We start from the raw sequence: 26,043 nt of genomic DNA on the forward strand, positions 1-26,043 counted from the left end.
CCTTTCTTAATATTGTATGCATGCTCATACACTCTTATTTGAAAGGACCTCCCAGTCTGCCCTACGTATTGTAGGCCACAGGGGCAGGTAAGTAAATAAACTAGATCAAAGATGGGTGTACTTTGTTGTCTGGACAAAGTACACTAGGAGAGGTCCCTAATTATGGCACACTGCAGACCAGATTTATAGTATAATAAGGTCAAAAATACAGCTGAATATTAACAGTTAAAATAAATTTTATTAATCATCTTAGTGTAGTAATAAAAATAGATATAGCATTTATATCTATGGAAGGAATCCCTAAATACATATTATATCAACAGTAAGACCACAAAGTTCACATTTACCATTAAAAGGAATGGCTTTTCACTTACATCTCCTCCAGGAGCGATATCTGTGAACACCATAACATCCATGCGCAAGACACCCGATACAGAAGATAATGCGCATGCGCAGATCAATTCACTGGACTATGTATTAAACATACGAGAACAAGGTCTCACTGAACTGTATACTAAAAACTGATAGAGAGGGTAACCCTAAACAGACTACTACCTACATTTTCTCATGCCAATTTGATCTGTTTCAATATTTCAATAAACTGCTAACACATTGGCGATTTCAGTTTTGAGAATAAGATACATAAGATGTTACAACACCTACCAGCTACAGTCTGATTTAATATATCCCTGGAAGCATTAATCCTCTTCTCTATATAGGTACAAGCAAGCAATAGAAACATGATTAGATTATATTGAAGACACTATCTAATCATCTGATATATACTCAACGATTTAGGCACTCCTAAACACTCTGGGTGTCCTAATCACTTACCACATACGGATCTCCATCTTTAGGGATTCCTTCCATAGATATAGCATTTATATCTATTTTTATTACTACACTAAGATGATTAATAAAATTTATTTTAACTGTTAATATTCAGCTGTATTTTACCTTATTATACTATAAATCTGGTCTGCAGTGCGCCATAACTAGGGACCTCTCCTAGTGTACTTTGTCCAGGCAACAAAGTACACCCATCTTTGATCTACCCATTCCCAGGCAGCACACAGCTATCCTCATCAGGGGTTTTGAGCGAGGTTCCTGTCCTCTTTTCAAGTAAATAAACTACATACATTGAGTGGCAGTTGATAAAGGATTTTACTGAATAAACCTTAGAAGTGACATTTGATTTAAATGTTGTTCCTGCCTTGCCATAGGCACAGGCAGTACATCTTGTACACGTAAAGAAGCCTTTTACTGCAACAGATGAATGAGATTTCTTTCTGGACAGAGGACAGCTTGGTGCTACCAAAGATTTCAAATTATTAGCTTTAGTAAAGATAATATTCGGAGTGGGGGTAAGTACCTGTGCCAGAGTGTTATCTCTTAACAGAATAGGCCAATACTTCTTTATAGTATGTCTAATACATGGTGCCATTTGATTATATTGAGTAACAAAGGCTATATGATCATCCCCACTGGATCTAGATTTTTTATGATACTCCAAGAGGGCAGATCTGTCGATTAAATCCACCTGTCCCATAACATGATCGAGTTGGCCAACAGAATATTTTCTCTGAATAAATTTTTGTTTCAGCTCTTCCGCCTGACACGCAAAGGTCTGAGGATCGGAACAGTTGAGTTTCAGGCGGACAAACTGCCCCTTGGGTATATTTCTGATCCACTGGGGATTATGATGGCTATCTGCCATTAGATAGTTATTGGCCGGGACAGGTTTAAAGAAGGTCTTTGTTTGAATTATATCGTTTACAATATATAGATTCAGATCTAGAAAATTGATCTGTTGTTCATCAGAATGACATGTAAATTTAAAATTTCTGTCGTCGTTAAGATATAAGATGAACTCATCTAGTATTTGAAAACCCCCAGACCAAATAAACACCACATCGTCGATGTAGCGACGCCATAGCACTAAATTTGCACCAAGTGGGCAGTTGTTCCATATATAATCCTCTTCTCACATGCCCATGAAGAGGTTGGCCTAACTTGGTGCAAATTTCATGCCCATAGCCGTCCCACATACCTGTAGAAAAATTTGTGAATCAAAACAAAAATAGTTGTGGGTGAGGATGTGACGAATACTTTCTAACAAAAACTGTTTCAAACCTGGTGTCTGTGTATTTGTATGTGTAAGAGACAGCTGTGTGTGCATACATGTAGCGCAGTATGTACAGATATTTCGATTTGAAATTAAATGTTAATTTTTATCCCACTTCTACCAAACTATTCATTGACTGAGTGCAGCATACAGTGCTTTTTTCTTTTGTTGCTTTATACATTATCCCTGTTTATTGCACCGTCAATTAGTAAATTGCTAATATTTATTACTGTACTACTAACTAGCTGAGCTTGGAGAGCTTCCCTTATGTTATATAAAAGTGTTGAAGAATATTAATTTGTATGCCTTAAATGTATTCAATATTACATTATCATTCACTTGTGGACATTCTGCCACATTTTGTTCTGCACCTGTACTGTTGGAAAACTGGTTGAAGAGCTCTGCTCTAACTGTTTAAAGCCACATACATATAGCTAAAGGGAACTGTTGGCAGTAACATCTTATCGGTTAAATGTAGGTGATTGGTACTTATATAAATACATAATTTAAGTATTTTTCAATGTTTAGGTGCTTTCAAATTGTTTGGATCTTTCTTTAGTGTCTTTCATGATAAGACTGTGTTGTGTCTTTGTTAAATAGTCAATACCGTCGTTTGTTTCTGCTCTTTGTAAAGTAGAATGCATTTATTAGTTAACTGTGAGGCAAAATAAATATCTGGTATTCATTTCCTAGGACCCCGCCCAAAATGAGATTTGTTCACAGGAAACATATACGTAAATGTTTTATTTTAATAGTGACGGCATTTCGTAGATAGTCATTTAAAAATGTATGCCTGTTACTTGGAACTGCCCTATTAGATACACTTGGCCGAGTGCTTTCATTTTGCTTTGCAACCGCTATAAACAATATCACACTTGCACATATGTACTTGTCTGCGTAGTGAAGAGCATTGATAACAAACTACTGTAGAGATAGCGGCGAGGCAATGTTTGTTGGTATGGAGATCATTATTCCTTCTGCTTTCAGTGGACACCAGACTGAAAAGTCAATAGATACATTCAGTAGAGGATTCTGTGCTTAGTGCTGAAGGGAAATTGTTAGCAGAGGCTATATACAGTACTGTAGCACTAGACTGAAAAGAATATGCGATAATGAATGAGACAGAAACAATGAGACGTGGAAGCAACAGAAAACTCTCAGGCCTCGGATATAGTGCAGGCGCGTGACGTTACGCGCGTCAGTACTAGGAGCGATCTGTGGCCTGCAGGGTTGGCAGGTGGGGGGCGTGGCAAGGGTGTGCCAGGGGGCGTGCCTGTGACGTCAAGTGAACGGTCCGCCCTCATTGGCTGAATCGCGCACGTGACCCGGCCGTTGCACGGCAAATTCAAACAAATTTGTCTCGCCACACATCGGCCGCCGCGGCGGCGCTCACGTGCATGCGCGGTCTATGGCCATGCGCATTGCTTCCTGTCTTTTGTAGCTCTTACTATGGCACGGCCTTAAAGAGGCAAAATGTAAGTGAGAAAATAAGATTTCTGCAGTTTTCCACCATCTCATTGGTTTATGCCCAACTGTACATACCCTAACACCCGCATTATGTCTGTGAGTGGTTGTGGCCCTCCTATAGTGGAATGTGAACTATTTTCAGCGGGTGATTTATTATTGGGTATGGGTTGTTCGAACACAGAGAGAACAGAACCCCACTGGAGAGCACTCAAACATAAATCACAGCAGACGTGAAATGGATAGGTATGTATGTAAGGTGAAGAGTGAGTGGATTAAAATAATTTAATGGGAGTAGTTACTCAACTAAAATAGGTAGAACACTAAGTTCCCAGAAATAATTAGACTCAGTAATGAGCCACAAAAGCGCAGCGAAATAAAATTACTTGTAATATATAGGATGCAGCCATATAGATATATGCCGAGGTAGCCTATGTCTGATAGATATAACACAGGTACATCCACTCTGAGGTAGCTGTGACAGATAGAGCAAGGTAAGGGTACTCTCACTCAGGTAAGTATAAGTGAGTCAGCCTACCCATGTAATCTTGTGGCAAATACAGACAGATAGAACACTGCAAGTGTCAGTGTCAGTAGCTATCAAGGAAACCGCAATCTCAGCAGTGTGTAACAAAGTACCCACACTGGATTAATCACTGAGGTTTGGAGAACCCCTGATTACATCCCCTCCACATCAAACCTACTGACCTCCTCAAAACATTCATTGATGGACTGAACAAGAACTCTAACAATCTGAAACTAACGTACGAAATTGGTCCTGACAAAATCAACTTTCTCGATCTCACCATACAAATTGAACCTACAGGGATGATCAGTACCACCATTTATAGGAAGAGTACTGCTACTAAAAGCATCCTTAAGGCTACAAGCCATCACCCACCCAACCTTATCAAAGGCATCCCTGTAGGCCAGTTTCTGCGAATAAAGCGAAACTGTACTAACAATCTAGAGTTCGAGAAACAGGCCTCGCTCATGAGGGATAGATTTCTGGCGCGAGGTTACAGTAGAAACATGGTTCAGAAGGCTTATAAGAGAGCTAAAAACACCCCGAGAATAGATCTACTCAAAGAGAGAGTAGAGAATAGACCTACCAACACGATTAGGTTTATCGGCACTTACAATGAACAATGGAACCAAGCTAGGTATGCCTTCAATAAACATTGGCACATCCTCAGAGCCGATGAGGATCTGAAGGAAGTACTTAAGCCGTATCCTGAGATGACCAGCAGTAGGTCTAAGAACCTACGTGACCGGTTGGTGAGGAGCCATTTTGAGGCTCCCGTCAACAAAACCTGGCTTCCAAATAAACCACCAGGCTACTTCAGCTGCCATAATTGCAAAGCTTGTTCTGTCATAATTAACGCAAAAACATTTAAAAATTGGGACAACACACGCACGTTTGATATACGAAAGTTTATTAACTGCAGAACCTCAGGCGTTATATATATGGCAGAATGCATTTGCACTAAGAAATATATAGGGAAGACAAGACGCCCTTTTGGGACACGTGTCCTTGAACATCTGGGCAGCATTAGAAATGGCCTGGACACTCCGGTAGCCAGGCATGTGAATGACAACCACCGGGGTGACCACACTGTACTTACCTTCAAAGGCATAGACCAGCTCTCTATGGGCATCAGAAAGGGGAACTCGGATCAGGATCTATTAAAAATAGAGTCCCGTTGGATTTATACACTCCAAACCCTATCCCCTAATGGCTTGAATGAGGGATTTCTTTTTAGCCCCTTTATTAAGCCATGTTCCATTTAGCCTATTAGTGCTTTACACTTACCATCAATGGGTCTCTGTGACCTCGTGCCACCTATTGCGCTATCCCCATTGCTTCTCCCTAGTTCAATGCAACTTGCTGTCAACCCTTAAGTTTGCATTGGGTGTTCATGTGCAGCTCTGTGGTTATACCTAACATGAACACTACCCACGCTGTTTGCTTATCTTCAGTCCTTGAATAGGACACATACCAACCAATCAGAGCTCACGCTCTCTGTCAAATACTGGGGGCTGTACACACGCTCCTACCCAGCCTTGAGAAAGCATACCTTGCGAAACGTACGTCGGCAGTGACGTCATCACGTCAAAGGGGCGGGACTAGCGCTCGTGATCGGAGCGCGACTGCCTCACACTAGCTCCCTGCACGGAACTATGTATATGCACTAAGCAAGTTCATTTTTAATCATAGCAGTACCCGTGGCATACTTTAAAGCACCCAGCAATAGCAAGTAGGTGCATAGCTAATAAGCGCTACCATAGGGTCTGCTACTATTTTGCCGGATATTTGTTTTGTTTTTACCTACCGAGGTGTAAGTAGACACTACTTGTGTACTACTGTTCAGTGTTCTCTACCTACCTATCCTGGCAACAGCCACCTCCTGTGTCTGTAACAGCTCCAAACCTCAGTGATTTATCCAGTGTGGGTACTTTGTTACACACTGCTGAGACTGCGGTTTCCTTGATAGCTACTGACACTTGCAGTGTTCTATCTGTCTGTATTTGCCACAAGATTACATGGGTAGGCTGACTCACTTATACTTACCTGAGTGAGAGTACCCTTACCTTGCTCTATCTGTCACAGCTACCTCAGAATGGATGAACCTGTGTTATATCTATCAGACATAGGCTACCTTGGCATATATCTATATGGCTGCATCCTATATATTACAAGGATGGTAGCCCACATTCTATGCCCAATATCCGGCTAATTTTATTTCACTGCGCTTTTGTGGCTCATTACTGAGTCTAATTATTTCTGGGAACTTAGTGTTCTACCTATTTTAGTTGAGTACCTACTCCCATTAAAATATTTTAATCCACTCACTCCTCACCCTACATACATTCTTATCCATTTCACGTCTGCTGTGATTTATGTTTGAGTGCTCTCCAGTGGGGTTCTGTTCTCTCTGTGTTCTTTCTATATTATCACCCCAGATAGCAGCACCACATAATAATACTCTAGCAGCAGCGAGGGTTCCCTTCCCTACCCTCCCCCCCCCCACACCCCCTCTCCCCAGAGTTCGCTATGGGTTGTTCGGTAATGTTTTTGAGGGAGAAAAGGCTGATCCCTTGGTAAATAAATAGTCCAAGGGGACTTTGAATTTGGTGAACAGGGATAATGCAAATACCAGACGGGATGTTTTATTAGATAGACTAATTGTCCAGCCTGTAGCTTGGGGTCGAGTGTCCCTTCATTATAAGTATTTGTTATGAATGTAACAGGAATGTAAGCATCTGGGGGAATAGACCTAAGAATGAATGTTTGTCATTCATTTGGAGGAGAGCCACATTGGTCCTGGAGAAATGTAAATTCATTGTAGGTTGTGATGCATTTTAGAGGAGCAACTTAACGGTTTTTCATAGATATTTATCAAATGTTTTACCAGGAAGTAATACATTGAGAGTTACGTCTCGTTTTCAAGTATGTCCTGGGCATAGAGTTATGATGGCAAAATACATGGTTACAAATACATAGTTACATTAAGTGAACAGGGTTATACATTATATACAAGAGTCAAGATGTACTTATAATGTGCATAACGTTTTGTGCAACGGCAAAAAAATCTGAGGTTTAAATCTGTATAATTGAATCTATGAAGAATCCTTCTGTTGTTCCCCTAAAAGGTATCACAATCTACATAAAATGTATCAAAAAGAATCCAAACAAGGGGATGTGAAAGGAGCTATGTTGTCTTAAAGCTGCAGTTCAGTCTTTTTTTTATTTATTTTTTTACTTCAATAGTTTCATGTGTGCAATCTCTAATTACCTAAAGAACTGTATAGCTGCAGGTCAATTCATTCTCCATGTATTGATAGGCGAAATTTGGTGACATAATTAGAGCTGGCATATGTTTATATTCTGCCTCTGTCAGTCAGTGGAAGCTCATGAATATTCATGAGCACTCCTGCACTGACATGTACTAGAGGGAGGGCAGGGCTGACAAAGGGGTGTGCCAGAGCTTATGGCTGTTAAAATAGAATACAAGAAAATTGGTCTTTCAAAGTCGTTTTTTTAAAAACAGAAAATGCTAAAAGTATTTTTTCTTACTACAGAACTGATTTATTAAAAAAACCACACATGCAGGATATTGCCTGAACTGCAGCTTTAACACGGTTGGCTTGTTACACAAATCGCATGCTGCACATAAAAAGAGGTAGTCATTGCTTGTCGTCTTTGTAAAATAAAATATAGATCCACGGCGAGTCACCCAGGTTGCTAAAGCTGCCAAATGTTGCTCAGTCGGAAATGCTTCCAACAAGCGGAGTAAGCATATCAGTCATTCTGCATTAATCTCCCTGCTTCACTAGAGAATCAGCCGATCTATTTGCTGGCATTTTTAATGTCTACAACAAGACAAAACTCCATCTTTGTGGAAAGAGGACGGAAACAGATTAGGACAAACAAAAAAAAAGGAAATAGCCTTTGCATTTTCATAGAATACCTGTCTGACTACAGCAAACAGCTCTGCAAATGCAAGAATGCTTAACTAATTCAGTGCCAAACGGCCCTGCAACATAATGCGTTGCCGGCCCCAAAAGCATTTGAAGGGGTTAGAGGAATGTTTCTCCTTGGTAAGTTTAAAAATATACATTTATGTTAATGTCAATTTTTTTTTAACAAGCCATTTTATGCTTTGATACAGAGACGAGACCTGTGTGATGATCTGCTTATTTGAGGATTTTTGAGGACTGTTGAGAATAAATACAAAACAATATGAACTTCATATATTGAAAGTGCTTCAATTTTTACTTTCCCCAATTGTGTTTGGTGAACCAATTAGCGACATAATTACGTGGAAGAGGAAGGCGACAACCATTCAAGAAATATTGGGAAACAATTTCCACATCAATATATCTTTCCTAAAATGTTTGGAAGCAAAATAATTAGTATACAGTTTTTCAGCCTTTCAAGAGCTGTGGATCCCTTACAACATTTTTTTTTTATAATTTTTTCCATGTAACACCTGAAAATAAAAATGCATTGTGACTTAAAATAAATGAGCAGATTTTACTTTATGTAGAAAACATGGTAAGCCGTAAAATGATAAAATTATTGCGTCTTAATGTCCACCATTACCAAAAAATTTTTCTCAGGGATGCCTTAGTTACTTCCTGCAGAACCAGAACAGAACCCAGCTTGAAAAGCACAGTGTGTACCACATTCAGTTTATAACCAGACAAGCTCAGAGCAGTGCATTCCCACAGGCCAATCCTCCCCGTGTTTGAGGTACCCTTCCTCATAATTTGCTGAAAATGTATAATTCTTTCAATTTGTGCATGAGACAATGTTCCCCAGTCTATTAAAAGTGAATAGAACATGAAGACATCTGCTATGTCTTTTCCGGTTCACATTGGTGGAAGTGCATCAGCAAATTACAATACACAGTGACCTCTCCCTCCTTGTACCTCACTCCTCCTGTAACTGCTGGGGCATGTTTATATTGCAGGGAAGTGGCTGAAGGTTTCATGCACAATGTTATCTCCATTTTTCTTCAATGTAATGCTCTGCTGGCATTTACAGTAGAAAAGGCTTTCATCACTTTGTTTCAGATGTGTGGCTGTACTAATGTAACAAATTGTGTCCACGATTCACACAATCGGCAACACTCACACTTGGGTGTTTGACAGTATTTATATCCGCACAGTTCACACATTGTACTGCATAATGCGATGCCTGATGAAGATACAGTACTAAAACCAGATACATTCAATAATTAAATGACTCATTATTTCATGATATATGATGTGCCAAGCTTCTACTGGCTAGTTCATTGTATAAAGCACAGCACGTTTGCAGTGGATTCAATTAGGTCAGTTTGTGTTGCACAGAATTACAATATAAGGACACTGAGTGACAGATTTCAGAAGTGAAATGTCACCTTTGGCCCCGTGTTTCATAGTATTCTATTAAATGATATACTCTAATAAATGAATTCACAAGTGTTGTGTAGTTTTGATTGTGTAACATTTCTTTGCTGTTCAAGAGAACGCCACTAAACTCCGTGTATCCATCTTGCACTGAACCACAAGAGATGCCCATGCTCGTGGTGTCTGCGCAATGTAGCTGCATCATGCTCTCGTTTCAAAGCTTCGAGAGCCTTTGATTTACATCGGCCATGAGGTTGCCTGGCAACATCTTGAGATCTGCTGCATAACACATGAACCCAGTCATCCGTGTGCCTGAAATTCTCTCTATAGAGACTATATGGAACGAAGCACCACAGTAATTAGCCAAATACTTGGCAGCTTGTGCATTGTAATGTGGTGTGTGGCACTTCCCACCCATTTATTATTTCTTACTAAATTAAAGCAGGTACTCTCAGCATTTGTACAAAAGGAGTAAATTTACAGTTCACTCTACCTAATGCAACAGCCATCATCAATACACTCAGACAATCACTGTTAAGGCATCAGTACAATACCTTCCCCATTTCCTCCTTAAATCCCTTTCCTAGCTCCCCATCAAGTTCAGGTCACCTAAAAAGTTATCCTCCAGAGTTAAGCAAATGGAAGTTGACAGCATGGTTGCGGAGTGGAAAATCCTAACAGCTCACAGGTTCTATGCAAGAGTTAGGCCAAGTCCATAGTGCAGGTGTGCGACAGAGCGCATGGCGTTGCGCGCACCTGTCACCCGAGCAATCTGTTGGCTTCAGATCGCTCGCGATGGGGGGCGTAGCCGTGACATCACAAGGCTGGTTCACTCTCATTGGCTGAACCGCCCAAGTGATGCAGTCATCACTCAGCCACAGCGCCAAAATGCAAAAATCTTGCCTTCTGGAAATCCTGCGGCCCTATCGCACTTCATCGCGTGCACTATGGGCGGCCTCATAGAGGAGCCGTCTCTTGTTCACGCCGAGCATGCGTGGTCACTATGGACAAGGCCTTACTGACATTTAATACACTGCCAGAAGTGTCTCAACTAGAGGAGCCTACACCTCGGCTTGGAAATGTTTATGCACTTACCAGTAGTGCTCTAGCCCCATCAACTTCAAGTAATCACAAAATAGAATCCGACATTTAAACGATTTTGATTGTGGTAAACACATCTGCTGGAATGATGAGCGGCTTGCAGGCACTTTCTATACAGGAACCATACAAGATCTTCCAGGAAAACAAGGTGGTTCTGAGACACACCCCAAGCTTCACTACCAAGGTTAAGACATTATTCCATTAAACCAAGAAATCGCTATCATAATTGTGCCCAAAGCCATCCAATTCTTAGGAGGCAAAGTTAAACAATTTGGATTTTGTCTGGTTGAAGAAGACTAGCAGTTTTAGGAAGATGGAGAAGCTGTTTTTGTTCACTTTGGAAGGCACAAGAAAGGTCATTGTGCTTCTAATCAGACAGATAAAATGGCCAAGATTGGTAATTACGGATATTTACCAGGTTCAAGGGAAGATTAAGAGACTATGGCCCACTCAGCATTGCAGCTTCATGAACAGAGGTCATGCATCAGCAGCAATGACCTTAGTCAACACGGTCATTAAACATTAGACTGGATGTGATGGCATCAGCTGATGTTTCCTTTGGGTTGCAGATTTTACAAGGCATCGCAACCTCTTAATCTCGTTAATTTAGTACTGCTGTGATATATATATTCCACAAATGTACACATTGTATGAAACTGTACATAATACCGCGCTCCTCCCTATAGAAGTTTGCTGCAGGTAAAAAGATAGGCCTTGCATATAGAAAAACAAAAAGAACGATTCCTGCGCTCCTACCAGTTAGGCTAAGATAAAATAATATTCTCATGAAAAAGTGTATTTGGTTAAACCCTTTGGCCAAAGCATTTGTAAGCCTGCATGCCACGTCCAGGCAACCCGTTTAATGCAGGTACCTACACTATACTGTATATATATATATATATATGTAATAATTGTCCCATGGACATTGTATACATGCCAGCTAGAAATATTTCCTGTCCAGCCTAGATTAGCAAATTCATAGCTGTGCACTGATAGAACTCCAAATAGTGGTGAGGAGAGAAGAGTCGGGCATATGTGTGCATTTTGGACCCAATAAACCACTTTTTGGGATTATCTCTTGTGCTGTGTTGGTATATTGGATCTCTAGGCATCCTTACAGATTATATATATATATACAGTTGTGTGAAAAAGAAAGTACACTCTCTTTGAATTCTATGGTTTTACATAGGACATAACAATTATCTGTTCCTTAGCAGGTCTTAAAATTAGGTAAATGCAAACTCAGATGAACAACAACACATGACATATTACACTGTCATGATTTATTTAACAAAAAAAATTATATATATATATATACATATACATATATATACATATATATACATATATATATATATACATATACATATATATATATATATATATATATATATACATATATATACATATATATATATATACATACATACATATATATATACATATATATATATATATATACATATATACAGAGAGATTTTACCAGATGGAGATTCAGGAAAAACGAGACAGCACACAGTCAGGGAAATCCAAAGTAGATGTATTCAGAATAAATACATAGGCACTGCATCCAACGTTTCGGTCATCAGAATGTGACCTTCCTCAGGGACGTGCCTGAGGAAGGTCACATTCTGATGACCGAAACGTTGGATGCAGTGCCTATGTATTTATTCTGAATACATCTACTTTGGATTTCCCTGACTGTGTGCGGTCTCGTTTTTCCTGGATCTCCATCTGGTAAAATCTCTCTGTGTATGTGCATATATGGGATAAGCATCAGTGAATAATCTGTTTTCAGTGTGCCAACTGCTTTTCATTTTATATATATATATATATATATAATAGAAGAAAAAAGCGCCCAATCCTAGTAAATTACTGTATAAAAAGGTATTTAATTCCCAAAAAGGCTCATAAAATGAACTCACAAACGTAAGAAGTAAAAAAGCATGTTGAGATAACACTCATGCTCCAAAGGATCAGGAAACGCTGCAGCTCTGCTACACTGCTCTGTGACTCCACTACATCTGATTTGGCCCTCGTGAATCACCGCCCGCAGGAACTCACGACATCAGGCTCTCCACAGATTTCCTTCCCCGGGAACACACCTCCAGATGATTTAGGTTCCCACCAGGGACACTCGATGTGGCGGAACAAGCGGATGACGTCACACGTTCGATAAAGATGCCGAGCAGGTCTTGGAGCGACGCTAGGAGATCCACAGCACACCTAGCCCTTATATAGATATATATGTGCAGTGGTTGACAATTCATACCAACCCAATTATTTTTTATTTCAAGAGATTTATTATTTACAGGTCTGTGGAACAGCCATAGGCACGAGATTCGCTCTAAGCTATGCCAATCTCTACATGGGCTTTTGAGAGGAGTTTGCCGTGTGGCAGTGCGCCAGGCTTGGGGAGGGTCTCGTGTACTATGGCCATTTCATTGACGATTTAATTATGATTTGGGATGGAGAGGAGGGTGAACTGAGGGAGATACTCAGATCGTTTGATCAAAATGACCTGGGTCTCAAATTCACGTTTGAAATCAGCTCCACATCCATCATATTTTTAGATCTGGTACTCATACAATATAATGTTTATTAACGCATCAATCTGTGCTGCTTAAATATACACAAAAATAGATGACATAACCCGGCGCTAAAATATGTGAAAAAACAATAAAAATAAAAAAATGAAAAATTATTGTATATAGTCCCAATTGGTGCCAAGTGATGAAATGATAGTTCAATGGTTACAACCTTAAAAGTCCGGTTGGGCACAGACTCAGTTCACAGTTCATCAAAACAGATGGTTCTTCTCATATGTTGTACTTGATCCTGCATATTAAAGATATCAAGCAGAGAACAAACATTGCGCAGTATATCGAGACAAACAATAATATTTCCAAATAGTGATGTATATCTGAATTGCCTACTTACTAGAAGTGGCTAGATCACATGCAGGGGAGAGAATCTGTTCTTTAAACCTTCCTTCCCTTGAAGCCTCTTGATGTCGCACGAACCCCTCGTGGTGTTCCTGGCCTCCGTGGGTATAGAAGAGATCCTTCTGCAGCCCCTGTCTTCAGGAATCCTGTACCTCTTACTCCGTTTAGGGAACAAAAAGAAGAAGGACAGAGGATTGCGCAGCACAATAAATCTTTAATGGCACTTGCCCAAAACCACGATGAAATACTCACAAAAGAAGGTGAGTTAAAATGCAATAAAAAGGTGCTCGGCCCAGCACACACACACAGCCGCCTGAGTCACTGGTAGTTCGCTCCGGTACCGCGTGTACCTCGCGTGTATCCGGCGCTCTAGTGTGACGTCACTATCTTCCGTAAGACTCGCGGCTGGGATGACTGGGACACTGCTCCTTAGGCTCCTCCCTACGCGTTTCGTGACGGGGAACGTCACTTCGTCAGGGGATTGTGGAGCCTCATCAATCCCTTGTCACTTTTATAGCCGTCAGATTAACCCCTTACATGCAAAGGGATCTCATAAGACTAATGGATGGCAATTAACATTCCTATTAACTGGTAATTGGTACCAGCGGGGTTTAAGGAAGCATGTGAATAAAGCACTATACATATATTAAAATAAATAATGTAAAAGAGCAATGATGATGGACTAAAAACATGAAAAAACATTAAAATAAACTGGATGGGAGCAAAAAATGTTTTTGAGTCAAAAGTTCATAAGAAGGAAGCTAAATCAAAATCAATATTTAACCCTTTGGGTTGGAGCGTACGCAGAGTGTAGATCCAGAAGGATTCCTGTTGGGATACCCTCTGCAATCTATCACCCCCTCTGACCCCTACCTTTGGGCAGTCTATGCCGATACATGTTAACCCCTCAGGGGACATGTTATGGTGTGTTCTGAAATGGTTGGACACACTGTGTGTCTCCAGCCCTTTCTTAATGTTATAAACATGTTCGGCAAATCTTCGTTTTAACGGTCTCCCTGTACGACCCACATACTGTAATTTACAGGGGCATTCTAGGAGGTAAACACAGTAGTTGGTATTACAGTTAATGAATGTGCGGATTTCAAAACTTTTTCCGGTAACATTTGATCTGAATTCTTTACATTTTATACCATAACTGCACCCAATGCATTTTTTACAGGGAAAATATCCTTTTAGCTCTTTAAGCCACATAGTGTCTCCTGGTCCTTGTTTTTTCTTAGGGCAACTAGGGGCCAGTACTGATTTTAAATTTTGGGCTTTTTATAAAAAAAAAAGAGCTAAAAGGATATTTTCCCTGTAAAAAATGCATTGGGTGCAGTTATGGTATAAAATGTAAAGAATTCAGATCAAATGTTACCGGAAAAAGTTTTGAAATCCGCACATTCATTAACTGTAATACCAACTACTGTGTTTACCTCCTAGAATGCCCCTGTAAATTACAGTATGTGGGTCGTACAGGGAGACCGTTAAAACGAAGATTTGCCGAACATGTTTATAACATTAAGAAAGGGCTGGAGACACACAGTGTGTCCAACCATTTCAGAACACACCATAACATGTCCCCTGAGGGGTTAACATGTATCGGCATAGACTGCCCAAAGGTAGGGGTCAGAGGGGGTGATAGATTGCAGAGGGTATCCCAACAGGAATCCTTCTGGATCTACACTCTGCGTACGCTCCAACCCAAAGGGTTAAATATTGATTTTGATTTAGCTTCCTTCTTATGAACTTTTGACTCAAAAACATTTTTTGCTCCCATCCAGTTTATTTTAATGTTTTTTCATGTTTTTAGTCCATCATCATTGCTCTTTTACATTATTTATTTTAATATATGTATAGTGCTTTATTCACATGCTTCCTTAAACCCCGCTGGTACCAATTACCAGTTAATAGGAATGTTAATTGCCATCCATTAGTCTTATGAGATCCCTTTGCATGTAAGGGGTTAATCTGACGGCTATAAAAGTGACAAGGGATTGATGAGGCTCCACAATCCCCTGACGAAGTGACGTTCCCCGTCACGAAACGCGTAGGGAGGAGCCTAAGGAGCAGTGTCCCAGTCATCCCAGCCGCGAGTCTTACGGAAGATAGTGACGTCACACTAGAGCGCCGGATACACGCGAGGTACACGCGGTACCGGAGCGAACTACCAGTGACTCAGGCGGCTGTGTGTGTGTGCTGGGCCGAGCACCTTTTTATTGCATTTTAACTCACCTTCTTTTGTGAGTATTTCATCGTGGTTTTGGGCAAGTGCCATTAAAGATTTATTGTGCTGCGCAATCCTCTGTCCTTCTTCTTTTTGTTCCCTAAACGGAGTAAGAGGTACAGGATTCCTGAAGACAGGGGCTGCAGAAGGATCTCTTCTATACCCACGGAGGCCAGGAACACCACGAGGGGTTCGTGCGACATCAAGAGGCTTCAAGGGAAGGAAGGTTTAAAGAACAGATTCTCTCCCCTGCATGTGATCTAGCCACTTCTAGTAAGTAGGCAATTCAGATATACATCACTATTTGGAAATATTATTGTTTGTCTCGATATACTGCGCAATGTTTGTTCTCTGCTTGATATCTTTAATATGCAGGATCAAGTACAACATATGAGAAGAACCATCTGTTTTGATGAACTGTGAACTGAGTCTGTGCCCAACCGGACTTTTAAGGTTGTAACCATTGAACTATCATTTCATCACTTGGCACCAATTGGGACTATATACAATAATTTTTCATTTTTTTATTTTTATTGTTTTTTCACATATTTTAGCGCCGGGTTATGTCATCTATTTTTGTGTATATTTAATTAGTTAGAGATAATAGAGAAGTCTCGATAGATCACCAGGCTGCTCAGTTAGTACACAGCACTGTAGTATTAGCATTAGGTTTAGCGCTTTAAACAGTATATTTGTATTTAAAATTTGTGCTGCTTAAAGCTGCAGTTTAAAAAATATTTATATTCCCATTCAATATGTGCATCAATACAATCTGCGCACCGACAAGTGATTAGCTAAGCTGCAGATCGATCTGTTCTCCTGCAATCAATTGCTTGCTGCGGGTTATTTAATTCAGTTCTTGCACAGCATTCTGGGCAATGTAGTCCTGGAATGATTGATTGTGCAGTTACTAGATACAATTGGTGCACTGCTAGAGAGAGGGCGGGGCTCAAGAGCCAGAGTCTATCAGAAGGGGAAGGGGCTGTCACTTTAGAAATGCTTCCTACATTAGAAACATTAAAAAAAAAAATACAAAATAAATGCTACTAGTATTTTCTCATAGTACAGAACATATGTATGTGTATATATATATAAATACATATATATATATATATATACATACAGTATATATATATATATAAATACATATATACATATGTATATATATATATATACACACAGTGTTCGACAAACCTATACATTTGCTCGCCCCGGGCGAGTGGATTTAACCCCCGGGCGAGTAAATATTGGCCCAAGCAGCACACGTTTGGTACTAGGTGGCGAGTAGATTTGTTTGTGTGGCGAGTAGATTTTTTGGTGATTTGTCAACCACTGTATATATATATATATATATATATATACACACATATATATATATATATATATATATATATAAATACATATGTAGGATATTGCTTGAACTGCTGCTTTAATTTTTTTCTTTAAAAAAATTATTTGAACTCACGGGCCCCACAATCAGGGGAGCAGAGCGGCTCCAGGAACCTCCCAGTAAAAATTAGCAGACTGGACCAGGCAGGGCTCACACCCACAGCCAATACAAGCAGATGTTACCTCAACACTGGGTTTCCCAAAACAAACTCTTTTTAAACAATGACAACATTGTAAACATTGTATTTGGGACCAAGGCTAAATTTATAAAGCCATCAATGACAACTTCAGATCAAAACCAACTCTAACGCCATTATTTCCAGGGCCATTAGTTTTAAATACCTGGGCATATGGCTCGGCTCCCATTCAACATATGGATACCTCGACATCCAAAACATATGCTGAACCAGGTTTACCCTATAGCAGGCCTCCACAACTCCAGTCCTCAAGGGCTGCAAACAGGCCAGGTTTTCCGGAAATCCCTACTTCAGCACAGCTGGCTCAATTAGTGGCGCAGTATGACTGAGCCCCTAATTGAGCCAGCTGTGTTGAAGTATGGATATCCTGAAAACCTGGCCTGTTTGCAGCCCTCGAGGACTGGAGTTGTGCAGGCCTGCCCTATAAGACCAAATCCTCCCTAAGCCTGCTGGTCAGCAAGCGCATCCAAAGGTTCAATAAAGAATCCGGACGTTCCTCTGGTTGCTGTGCACCTCATAACTGGAACAACCTATGAGACTCTCAAAGCCACATCAACTTTAAGTTCTTTCAAAATGCCAGCTCATACTTTAACCTCATCTGTAACTGTTGTCTGTTAAATATGCCCATAACACACATGGTGTCTGCCTATGAAATGTCTGTAAAAATAACATCTAATGATGTATTGTCAGAAGTCTGGGCCCAGGACATACTTGAAAATTATAAAACTATGTATAGTGTTTTACCAGGAAATAATACATTAACTGCCTTAACTGTAGTTTTCCCTGTTTTAATACAACAAAAATTAAGTCTCGCTGCTCCCGAACCAATCAAGCCCCTGGAGTTTGGGAGACCACAAATGAGCTCCAAGGGAAGTTTAACAAATAAAGCAGATTGCTTTTCTAAATCAGCAATTCTTATGCAACATCAATGTACACCAACTGATAATGAAGATGCTGCAGCGCACGATTATTGGATCCCAGTTCTCCAAAATACTTTTCTTCAAAATGTTGATAGGCTTTATGCCAAACACAGCCACAAGGACATGTAATCTGACTAGGAATGGGCCCACTTAACATCTCACATTAGAAATCCAAGCAGGAGACTCAAATATAAACACAAGCATGTGTCAGAGCCCATTTATTAAATGTTGCAGTATAACAGGATAATTGGTAGGATCAAGTTGTCTTGTTAAATGGCCCCTTTGAGACAAAAGATTTGTTGCAAGTAGATGGCAGAAATGAAATGTTGCCTCCATCACAGCACTTGTGTATGCAGAAAGCATTACTGCACCTGCTGGTACATTAGCTGTGTGTAGGGTTGCAGTTAATTTATTATAATGGCATTTGCTCCCCCTGGTGCATTGTTTGCATAACTGCAGTGTGCCAGCAGGAGCAATAATGGCTGCTACATCTCCATGTGCACTTTTCAGATGCCGAAACAAATAACCAGAGCCAATACCCAGTGTTTGAGGGTTGAACAATATTGTGACAGTAAATATAGGCATCTTCCATAAGCTTCAGACAACTGTATAGTTTAGTATATTGTACTGCACGAGGCTTTTCTCTTAGTAAGAGAATGATTGGCTCTTACCAGCCTCACCATTTAACACAAGAAAAACACTGCTCAGTTTCAATAGTTTAATTGTGACTTTATTTCAGGGTCAGAATTTTTTTTTTTTTAAAGAAAAAAATAATGTTCCTTCATGATGGCAAATGGCCTGTTAACAGGCAAGTCATTTTAAGTTCTCCCCAGACAGTGCATGGACCGGTGCTTAGGAGTGCAGGCCAATTCCTTTAACTAACCCCTTCATAGCCAGAGGTACTTGCAACACTGTTGAAAGGTCCTCTGGCAGTGGAGGAGTTTACCAAATTGTATGAACCCAGAGGCAGATGAAAACCCCTGTCTGTTTCCTTAACAGATGTGCAGGCTGTTCATAACTGAAGGTCCACTTTCTTTTACATCTTCACTCAACCAAAAGCAATCTGATGAAGCATGAAGCTTTCGTGCAAAAACAAACTGGTTGAACTGCGTCCTCAAATGTGTACACAGTGGGACCCAGTCTACACCCCTAGAATGATCAAGGCTAGCGAACTCAGGAAACACCAAACCAAGGAGGCATTTCCTATAGTGGCGTATAATGGACTTTATTCAACCAAAATTACAAGTTTAAAAACCTACACCTCCACTCCAATAATTCAGGGCCAAAAGAAATGAATGAAGCTCAATGGTGTCAGTCCAGTTTGAGTCTGTTTTAAGACATTGCTCAATCCTGGGTGTTGTATGGATGAGAAGCAGCAGTCGTCAGCTATGATCGGTGATCAAAGGTCCTGGTGTTCCATTTTGTTACTGCAAGAGATTAACACAATGGAGTTTAATTAAAAAAAATACATGTGTTTCTTGCTGTGGTTATGCTACATGGTATATGTATTCCTCTATTCAATCTGGACAGCCACAGAATCAGACAGGCAGAAAGCGCAAGGAAAGTTTCTCTTGCATCTTAGTGCAAACCAAAAAGCAACCAGGTTAAGCTTATGGTCTATCAATAGATGCTTAGCACAACTAAGGGCAAGCTACAGTGCACAAACTAGTGGCAACTTATCCATGGTTTCATAAATGTCACTTTAATGGCAATTTAATATCTTTCCAAGGAAGCAGATACCAACTAGAAATGTTTTTGATCTACTCCATGGGAGGATGTCAAATGGCATTTCCTTCTAAAGTTAAAACAATTAACATCATGAAATTGTGATTCACTATATTCTTAAAACATGCACCATACTGTTCCATTTGTATATACACAGCTGACTGCATGTTTGCCAGTGTGCACCTTTAAATACAGCTACTGCATTTGTCACTGCTGAACAGAAGCTTGCTTAGACAGCCTTCCACCATTACTAGCCATATAACAAGGGCTAAACATGGAGGAAATTCATTAACGTGACAAGTTTGGCTACAGGGCCAACTTACGCATTTCTCAAGCTCCAAGCCGTCCTTAAAGAAGGTCAAGAAGGGGGTGATGCCATCCTCACGAAAGTCCAGCAAAGCCACCATACCATCTGGATTCATTCCTTCTCCTGTGAAGAACTGGAGGCCAGAAGCAGATTGATATATGGATAGTTACGCAGACATTTTTTATGATAAACACACTTGGATGCTCAGACATAAAATTTGTTTCACAGGAACAAAGCCTCCAAAGGTGTCCTAAGATAGTCATCACAGCAACATCCAAAAATACTGCAACGGACTGCCCAATTACTTTTGCAGTCACATTGCTATGCCCCAAGCATAAAACACCCATCTGTTGGCTTGTCACTTCCATACCATTTCTCCCAGTAACTAGCATTTACCTCAGACACTATTTACCTGATAGTTTTTAAAGTTTCCAAGGATGGATTTGATTTTCTCTGCAGCTCCTGACATGAAGGGTTTTACTCGTTGCGGATTGGTTTCCTCAAGCTTGACTTTGATGCTAAAAATAAAAGGCAAAAACACAATTTTTGGGGAGGGGGAATGCATCTCCCATCATCTGTTGGATGGGCTTGAAAGAGCAGAAGACCGTTTGAGGGAAAAGTGGACCACTAAAGCTGCTCAGACACGAGAGTTGTTTCATAGGAACAAAGCCTCCAAAGGTGTCCTAAGATAGTCATCATAGCAACTTAAGATTGGATCATGCACATTAATGTCTGAAATAGGAAGGGCAGCAAATTAAAAAAATAAAATAAAATAAAAAAGGGACCAGATATGAAAAACAGAGCAAAAAAAGTACGTGTATAAAACAAAGCTTATTGTGGTTTTGATTTGCTACCTGCCAAGGACAACTTAAACAACAAATCATTAAGCTGGCGCCATGTTCAAAGAGTCTAGGAAACCAGCATGTGAACAAATGGCAGAAGTTAAAATAATTCAATAGACAGGAAAAATGAATGGCAATATAGATGGAATATAGACTTCTATACAAACAAGATTTATAGGTGTCTGAAAGGAGTGAGAAAAGCAGTAAATGTAACAACTTATAACCCTTCGGTTGTCCCAGGACAGTTACTATATCATGCCGACTGGACTATGGACTGGCACTGCAGGGACCCCATATAGTGACTACACCATGCCAAGGGAAGGAGTTTTAAACCAAGATTGTGCCCTCATGGACCTAACCAGTATCACACCCGGTCCTCAGAACCGATGAAGACAATGGAAAAAACTGCTGACAATCTTAATATATATATTTTTTTTTAAATAAATTATTAAGGAACTCCAGAGTAGACCGCAAAGGATAAGCAAGCTTCTTAAACTGATTTCTGAAGAAAAGTATTTATGTCACTAGCTTGTTAGGCCTTCTGATGTTTTAGTCGCAGTTGTTAGAAAGAAAGTATTCCAAGACAGGATAGAAAGCCAGGAGATTAATCTCAAGACTGGATGTGAGTGTATGTCTGCACTCACTTACGCTTTCATATAGTCCTTAATATACTGTTTGTAAGACTCCTTGGTGAAGCCAGTTTCCTGAAGTTTGTGGTTCAATACTATATCAACACCGCTGATCGATGAGGAGTCTGTTCCTTCATCCGGGCATTCAGCAGATGCATTTCCACCAATCAGAGCTTCATCAATTCCACCTTCTGTTCTGGTGACCACCTAAATTAAAGATTCAGAAGTGTTATTGACAAGAAACATGTCTTAATCACTTCAACTATACAGATCGTACCACTTTGTGAACCACCACAAGTGTCAATCATGGTGCAAATGGTACATTATCAGTGTAAATGTTTATATTACCCCCCCACCCCCCAAGTCGCACATTAATGCCCAACCTATGCAGGTGTCCAATACAGCAAGCAAGGGGTTAACTTGTATTTTTAAAATTCCCGTTTCCTTGCGTCATGGGAGGTTACTTGGGTAAACATTAATGGGCCAATAAAACAATGTTTAAAACAGTGACTGGTAACCATGTACCAGATTTGACTTGGTATATAGGTTATCTTCAAAGACTTAACAATTCCTGATACTGTTCTGGCTAGCAGACAAAGGACATGCAATTTCCTTACAAATGTAAAGACCTGAATAAAAGCTGGCGCAATCCACAAGGATAGATTTTCTGGACAACTGTTTTCCCCTATTCAATCTGGACAACCATGATAGTTTGGTAGTCAGAAAGCGCGAGGAATTTCTTATTGCATCATAGTGCAAGCGAGGAAGCAACAGTAAACTACTCCCCGCCTATCAATTGATGCATTTCATGGTTGTAAATCATGCTCATTGTGGCACATGTAGACCCCGACACCCACAGCTGTGCCAAGCGCATCCAGGGAATATTACACTGAGGGGAGTGAGAGCATCATCCGATATTACCGAAGTGTAGTGTTCCAGGATTTTTTGGTACAGTACAACAAAAAAATAATAAATAACACATGCACTTTGTAACCGCTTAAAGGTTTATAGGTTAAAGTATTATACTAAATCTTCACCTGATCATAGTGGAAGGGGCCTACATTATTTTTTGTATAGGGCTGCACCTTCTTGGCTCGGGAAAATACATAATTATCTTGCCTACAGGAGGTACATTTTAATAGCCTGTAGTTCTCCATACGAGTGTTTTGTACATGCTGTGTTAAGTGACTCACCTTGCCTTCAACTTCAAAGCAAAGCCCATTGCAGCTTTCTATGATTTTGTAGATGTCAGAGAACATTTCTTCTTCTAAAAATGAAAAATAAATAATCAGGAATGAGTTGGAAAATGCATAAATCACAGAAATCAGAAATAGCGTGGAGTTAACAGCAGAGATAAAAACCGAGGACGTTTTGCTTTAGGGCTTGTTTAAAAGTTGCATAAATGAACCCTGGGATCCGACTGCACAATACACAAGACTCGCCTCATGTTGCAATAATTACCAGTAACTTCTCCGTAAAACAGGACATACCCCGATCACGTGACCTCATAAGCGGCAGCTCGGGCGCCTCCCAGTGAGTCAGTAGTGACCCAGCCCGGGATAAGTGAGGTATTAGCCAGCCTCCGGTTCATTCTGTGTGTGTGGCGGTATCATGTTTCCTATGGTCACCCTCACACACTGCAGCGCCCCGGAGATCCGTGGGCAACTTTCTTCAGCAGCAACAGAATACCCTGATTAAAAGCCTTTAAACTATCATTAAGCACACGGCATCATTGCCGCCTGCGGTTGTTACGCGTTTATTTTATTAAACTTCCAACTGAACGCCAGTAATTTATTGCTGCCGCAAAACCCTGCAGGCGGCGGCGGCGTAACGGGGCCTCCACGGAGGCTTTAGCTGCGCTCAGCATCAGATCAATAACTAAGGAAACTGCAAAAGCCGACAACTGCTCCCCCCCCCCCCCCGGCACCGGACACGACGCCCTCATCGGGAAGTCTGCCCGGCACCCCCCCCCCCCCCGACTCCCTTCCGGGAAGTCTGCCCGGCAACACCCCCCCCCCCCCCCCGTTTCATGGTAGTGACAAGTTAACGTGGGTGCGGGTGGGGACAGATGACGTCACAATGGCGGCACCTCGAGGGGAGAACTGCTCAGGAAAATGCAAGCAACGCCGTTTACTGCAGCCTCCCACTCAATAGCTTGAGGGACTAGTTAAACACGACTTAAACGGGGGGGGGATATATCTAATAAGTAGAGCTCTGCCTCATCCGTCTACAGCCAGTCGTTACTTCGACGCCCCCCCCACCTTCCCGCCTAACAGAATGGAATGCTCCATGATAAAGCGCGCGCGTCTGCGCGAGGGGACCCAGCCCGCGAGCGCATTCCACCGGCCGGCGCCAGGACACAAACGGGGGGACGCCCTAATGTAGATAGAGGGGGAGCGCACGAACAGGAGCCACCGTCGGCGGGTGCAGCCCCCCGCGTGGACGTTAACGCGTTTAACGCCGGAGGCCCAAGCTTTGGAGTAAAAATGCTTTTCGCTGGTGAAAAAAGGGCCGATCCGGGGCTAAAATACCGTGGGCCTTGTACGGAAGAGTCCTACTCACGGGTGAGGATGTCTTTGTAGATGATCATGGCGGCGGTTGAAGAGTCAGGCCCGGAGCTGTCTCTGGGAGGCTCAGCGCGCCAGCAGAGGGTGGGGAGGAAAAAGGACAGAGTCAGCGGCTACCTCCGCTCATATAGAGGCGGCGCAGCCCTGCGACGTCAGCGGCCCCTGCGCAGTAAGGAAAAAGGGGCGGCGGACGTCGTGACGTAGGACGCTGAGCTTGTAGGGGAAGGGCTACAGAACGCCCTGTCCTGGTAGAGCCAAGGGAAGGCGACATCACGACGGCCCCGCCTACTTCGCCTGAGGCGGCACCGCCCTCTGCTGGGCAACACCCGCAGTGCAGCAGGGAGGAGGTCACTGCAGCAATCCTCTCACTACAGCAAATGAAACTATCGCTGGTGAAACATTTGCACGTCTCAGACCAGTCTGCTTTTTCACCATTATCTCCTAGCACAGCGGTGCGCCCCGCGCCTGCACTCCCCCTACCTGCTCTGCTCCTCCCCCTACCTGCTCTGCTCTTCTGTTGCGCACCCCTCCCTCTAAGGCCTGGGACATAGCCATTTAATCAGTGCGGAGGCGCACTGAGGCTCCTTTCCCTGGCCTTACATAGCGCGCCGTCTGTGGGCGGGCCAGTGACGTCACAGAGCTGGTTTGCCCTCATTGGGTGAACCGCTCACGTGACCAGCCCTGCGCTCCGGCGAGTGCCAAATTTGAAAACTTGGTGAGACACACGCTTCCCCAAGCGTGCGGACGCGTGTGCGAGCCCCTGCTAAAGCCGCTCTCATTGCGGCTGCAGGGGCTCAGTGCCGAGTGTGAGCACGGCTCAGCCTTGCTCACACTACTATGTCCTAGGCCTAAGGCCTCGTCCAGGGTGGCGCTGAGCGGGCGGGCGCGCTCATGCTGTCCGCGATGAAACACATTGCGGCAATGCGTGTGGCCAGCGTGACAAGCGCCTGCGCCCACTCGGCGCTCAGAGCAAGCAAATTTGAATTTGCCGCTCGCAAGCGCAACACGTGAGCGGTTCGCCCAATGAGGGCGAACCAGTTCCGTGACGTCATGGCTTCACCCCCAGGCGAGCGCGCACCTAGCCGGCCACGAGTCGCCCGGCCAAGCAGGGCGCAGCGCACGAGGCCTAATCTTGCATCAAATGTGTGCAGAGCTAGTACAGACAGATTTTTTTTTTTTTAACTTTCTGGGTCTCATCAGTGTGAGGCTGGTTATAATGGCTTTGCTATTTGAAGCTTGGGCTAGGTTTCCACAATCTCACCATTTTTAAATGCTGTAGTTGAATTTTGCCTACCCGTGGGTTTTAAATGTACACTGTGCATTTACACTCATTAAGACAGACTGTGGGGCATATTTTATAAGCTCAGAAAGCGCCGGTCCACAAGGTCTGCACGTAAAGCCTCATTCACACCCCTTCGCTTCAATGGGACTTGCCGTGGGGGTACGTTGAATAAGTAGGGAACTATTAAAAACTCACATAATACAAGTACAATCTCACTATTTAATAGTATAACATCTTGTTGGAGTTTGACAGGTGGCAATATTAAGGCTTAGCTGGTAGACATAACCAGAAAATGTCTAGAACTATTAAATTACATGTAATTTTGAATTTTACCAGCTAAGAACATGTGTACTTCAGTTTACAGTACATACCAAATGTGCAGAAGTAATGAGGTCACATTATTTCACAATATTTAGTCATTGGCA

The 26,043-nt window shown here is 41.8% G+C and overlaps 1 protein-coding gene and 4 non-coding genes across 5 annotated transcripts; all 5 read right to left on the minus strand.

Annotated features, from left to right (window-relative positions):
• Positions 1 to 18,974: 18,974 nt before the first annotated feature.
• Positions 18,975 to 24,491, minus strand: TPT1 (tumor protein, translationally-controlled 1). The gene is made up of 6 exons (XM_075591113.1): positions 24,332 to 24,491; positions 22,963 to 23,036; positions 21,789 to 21,976; positions 20,711 to 20,816; positions 20,315 to 20,431; positions 18,975 to 19,693 (listed from the first exon to the last, which is right to left on the minus strand). Exons 1-6 carry the CDS (start codon positions 24,357 to 24,359, stop codon positions 19,691 to 19,693), a joined length of 516 nt encoding a protein of 171 aa, XP_075447228.1. The 5' UTR covers positions 24,360 to 24,491; the 3' UTR covers positions 18,975 to 19,690.
• On the minus strand, positions 19,768 to 19,899 carry LOC142491778 (small nucleolar RNA SNORA31). The gene has a single exon (XR_012800529.1). It is a non-coding gene; the product is annotated as a small nucleolar RNA SNORA31 (small nucleolar RNA).
• Positions 20,498 to 20,569, minus strand: LOC142491768 (small nucleolar RNA SNORD58). Its single transcript, XR_012800520.1, has one exon. It is a non-coding gene; the product is annotated as a small nucleolar RNA SNORD58 (small nucleolar RNA).
• On the minus strand, positions 20,931 to 21,002 carry LOC142491769 (small nucleolar RNA SNORD58). Its single transcript, XR_012800521.1, has one exon. It is a non-coding gene; the product is annotated as a small nucleolar RNA SNORD58 (small nucleolar RNA).
• LOC142491779 (small nucleolar RNA SNORA31) lies at positions 22,443 to 22,574 on the minus strand. Its single transcript, XR_012800530.1, has one exon. It is a non-coding gene; the product is annotated as a small nucleolar RNA SNORA31 (small nucleolar RNA).
• Positions 24,492 to 26,043: the final 1,552 nt, after the last annotated feature.

Source organism: Ascaphus truei, chromosome 3, assembly GCF_040206685.1.
Source record: "Ascaphus truei isolate aAscTru1 chromosome 3, aAscTru1.hap1, whole genome shotgun sequence".
In the NCBI taxonomy this organism is placed as follows: domain Eukaryota; kingdom Metazoa; phylum Chordata; class Amphibia; order Anura; family Ascaphidae; genus Ascaphus; species Ascaphus truei.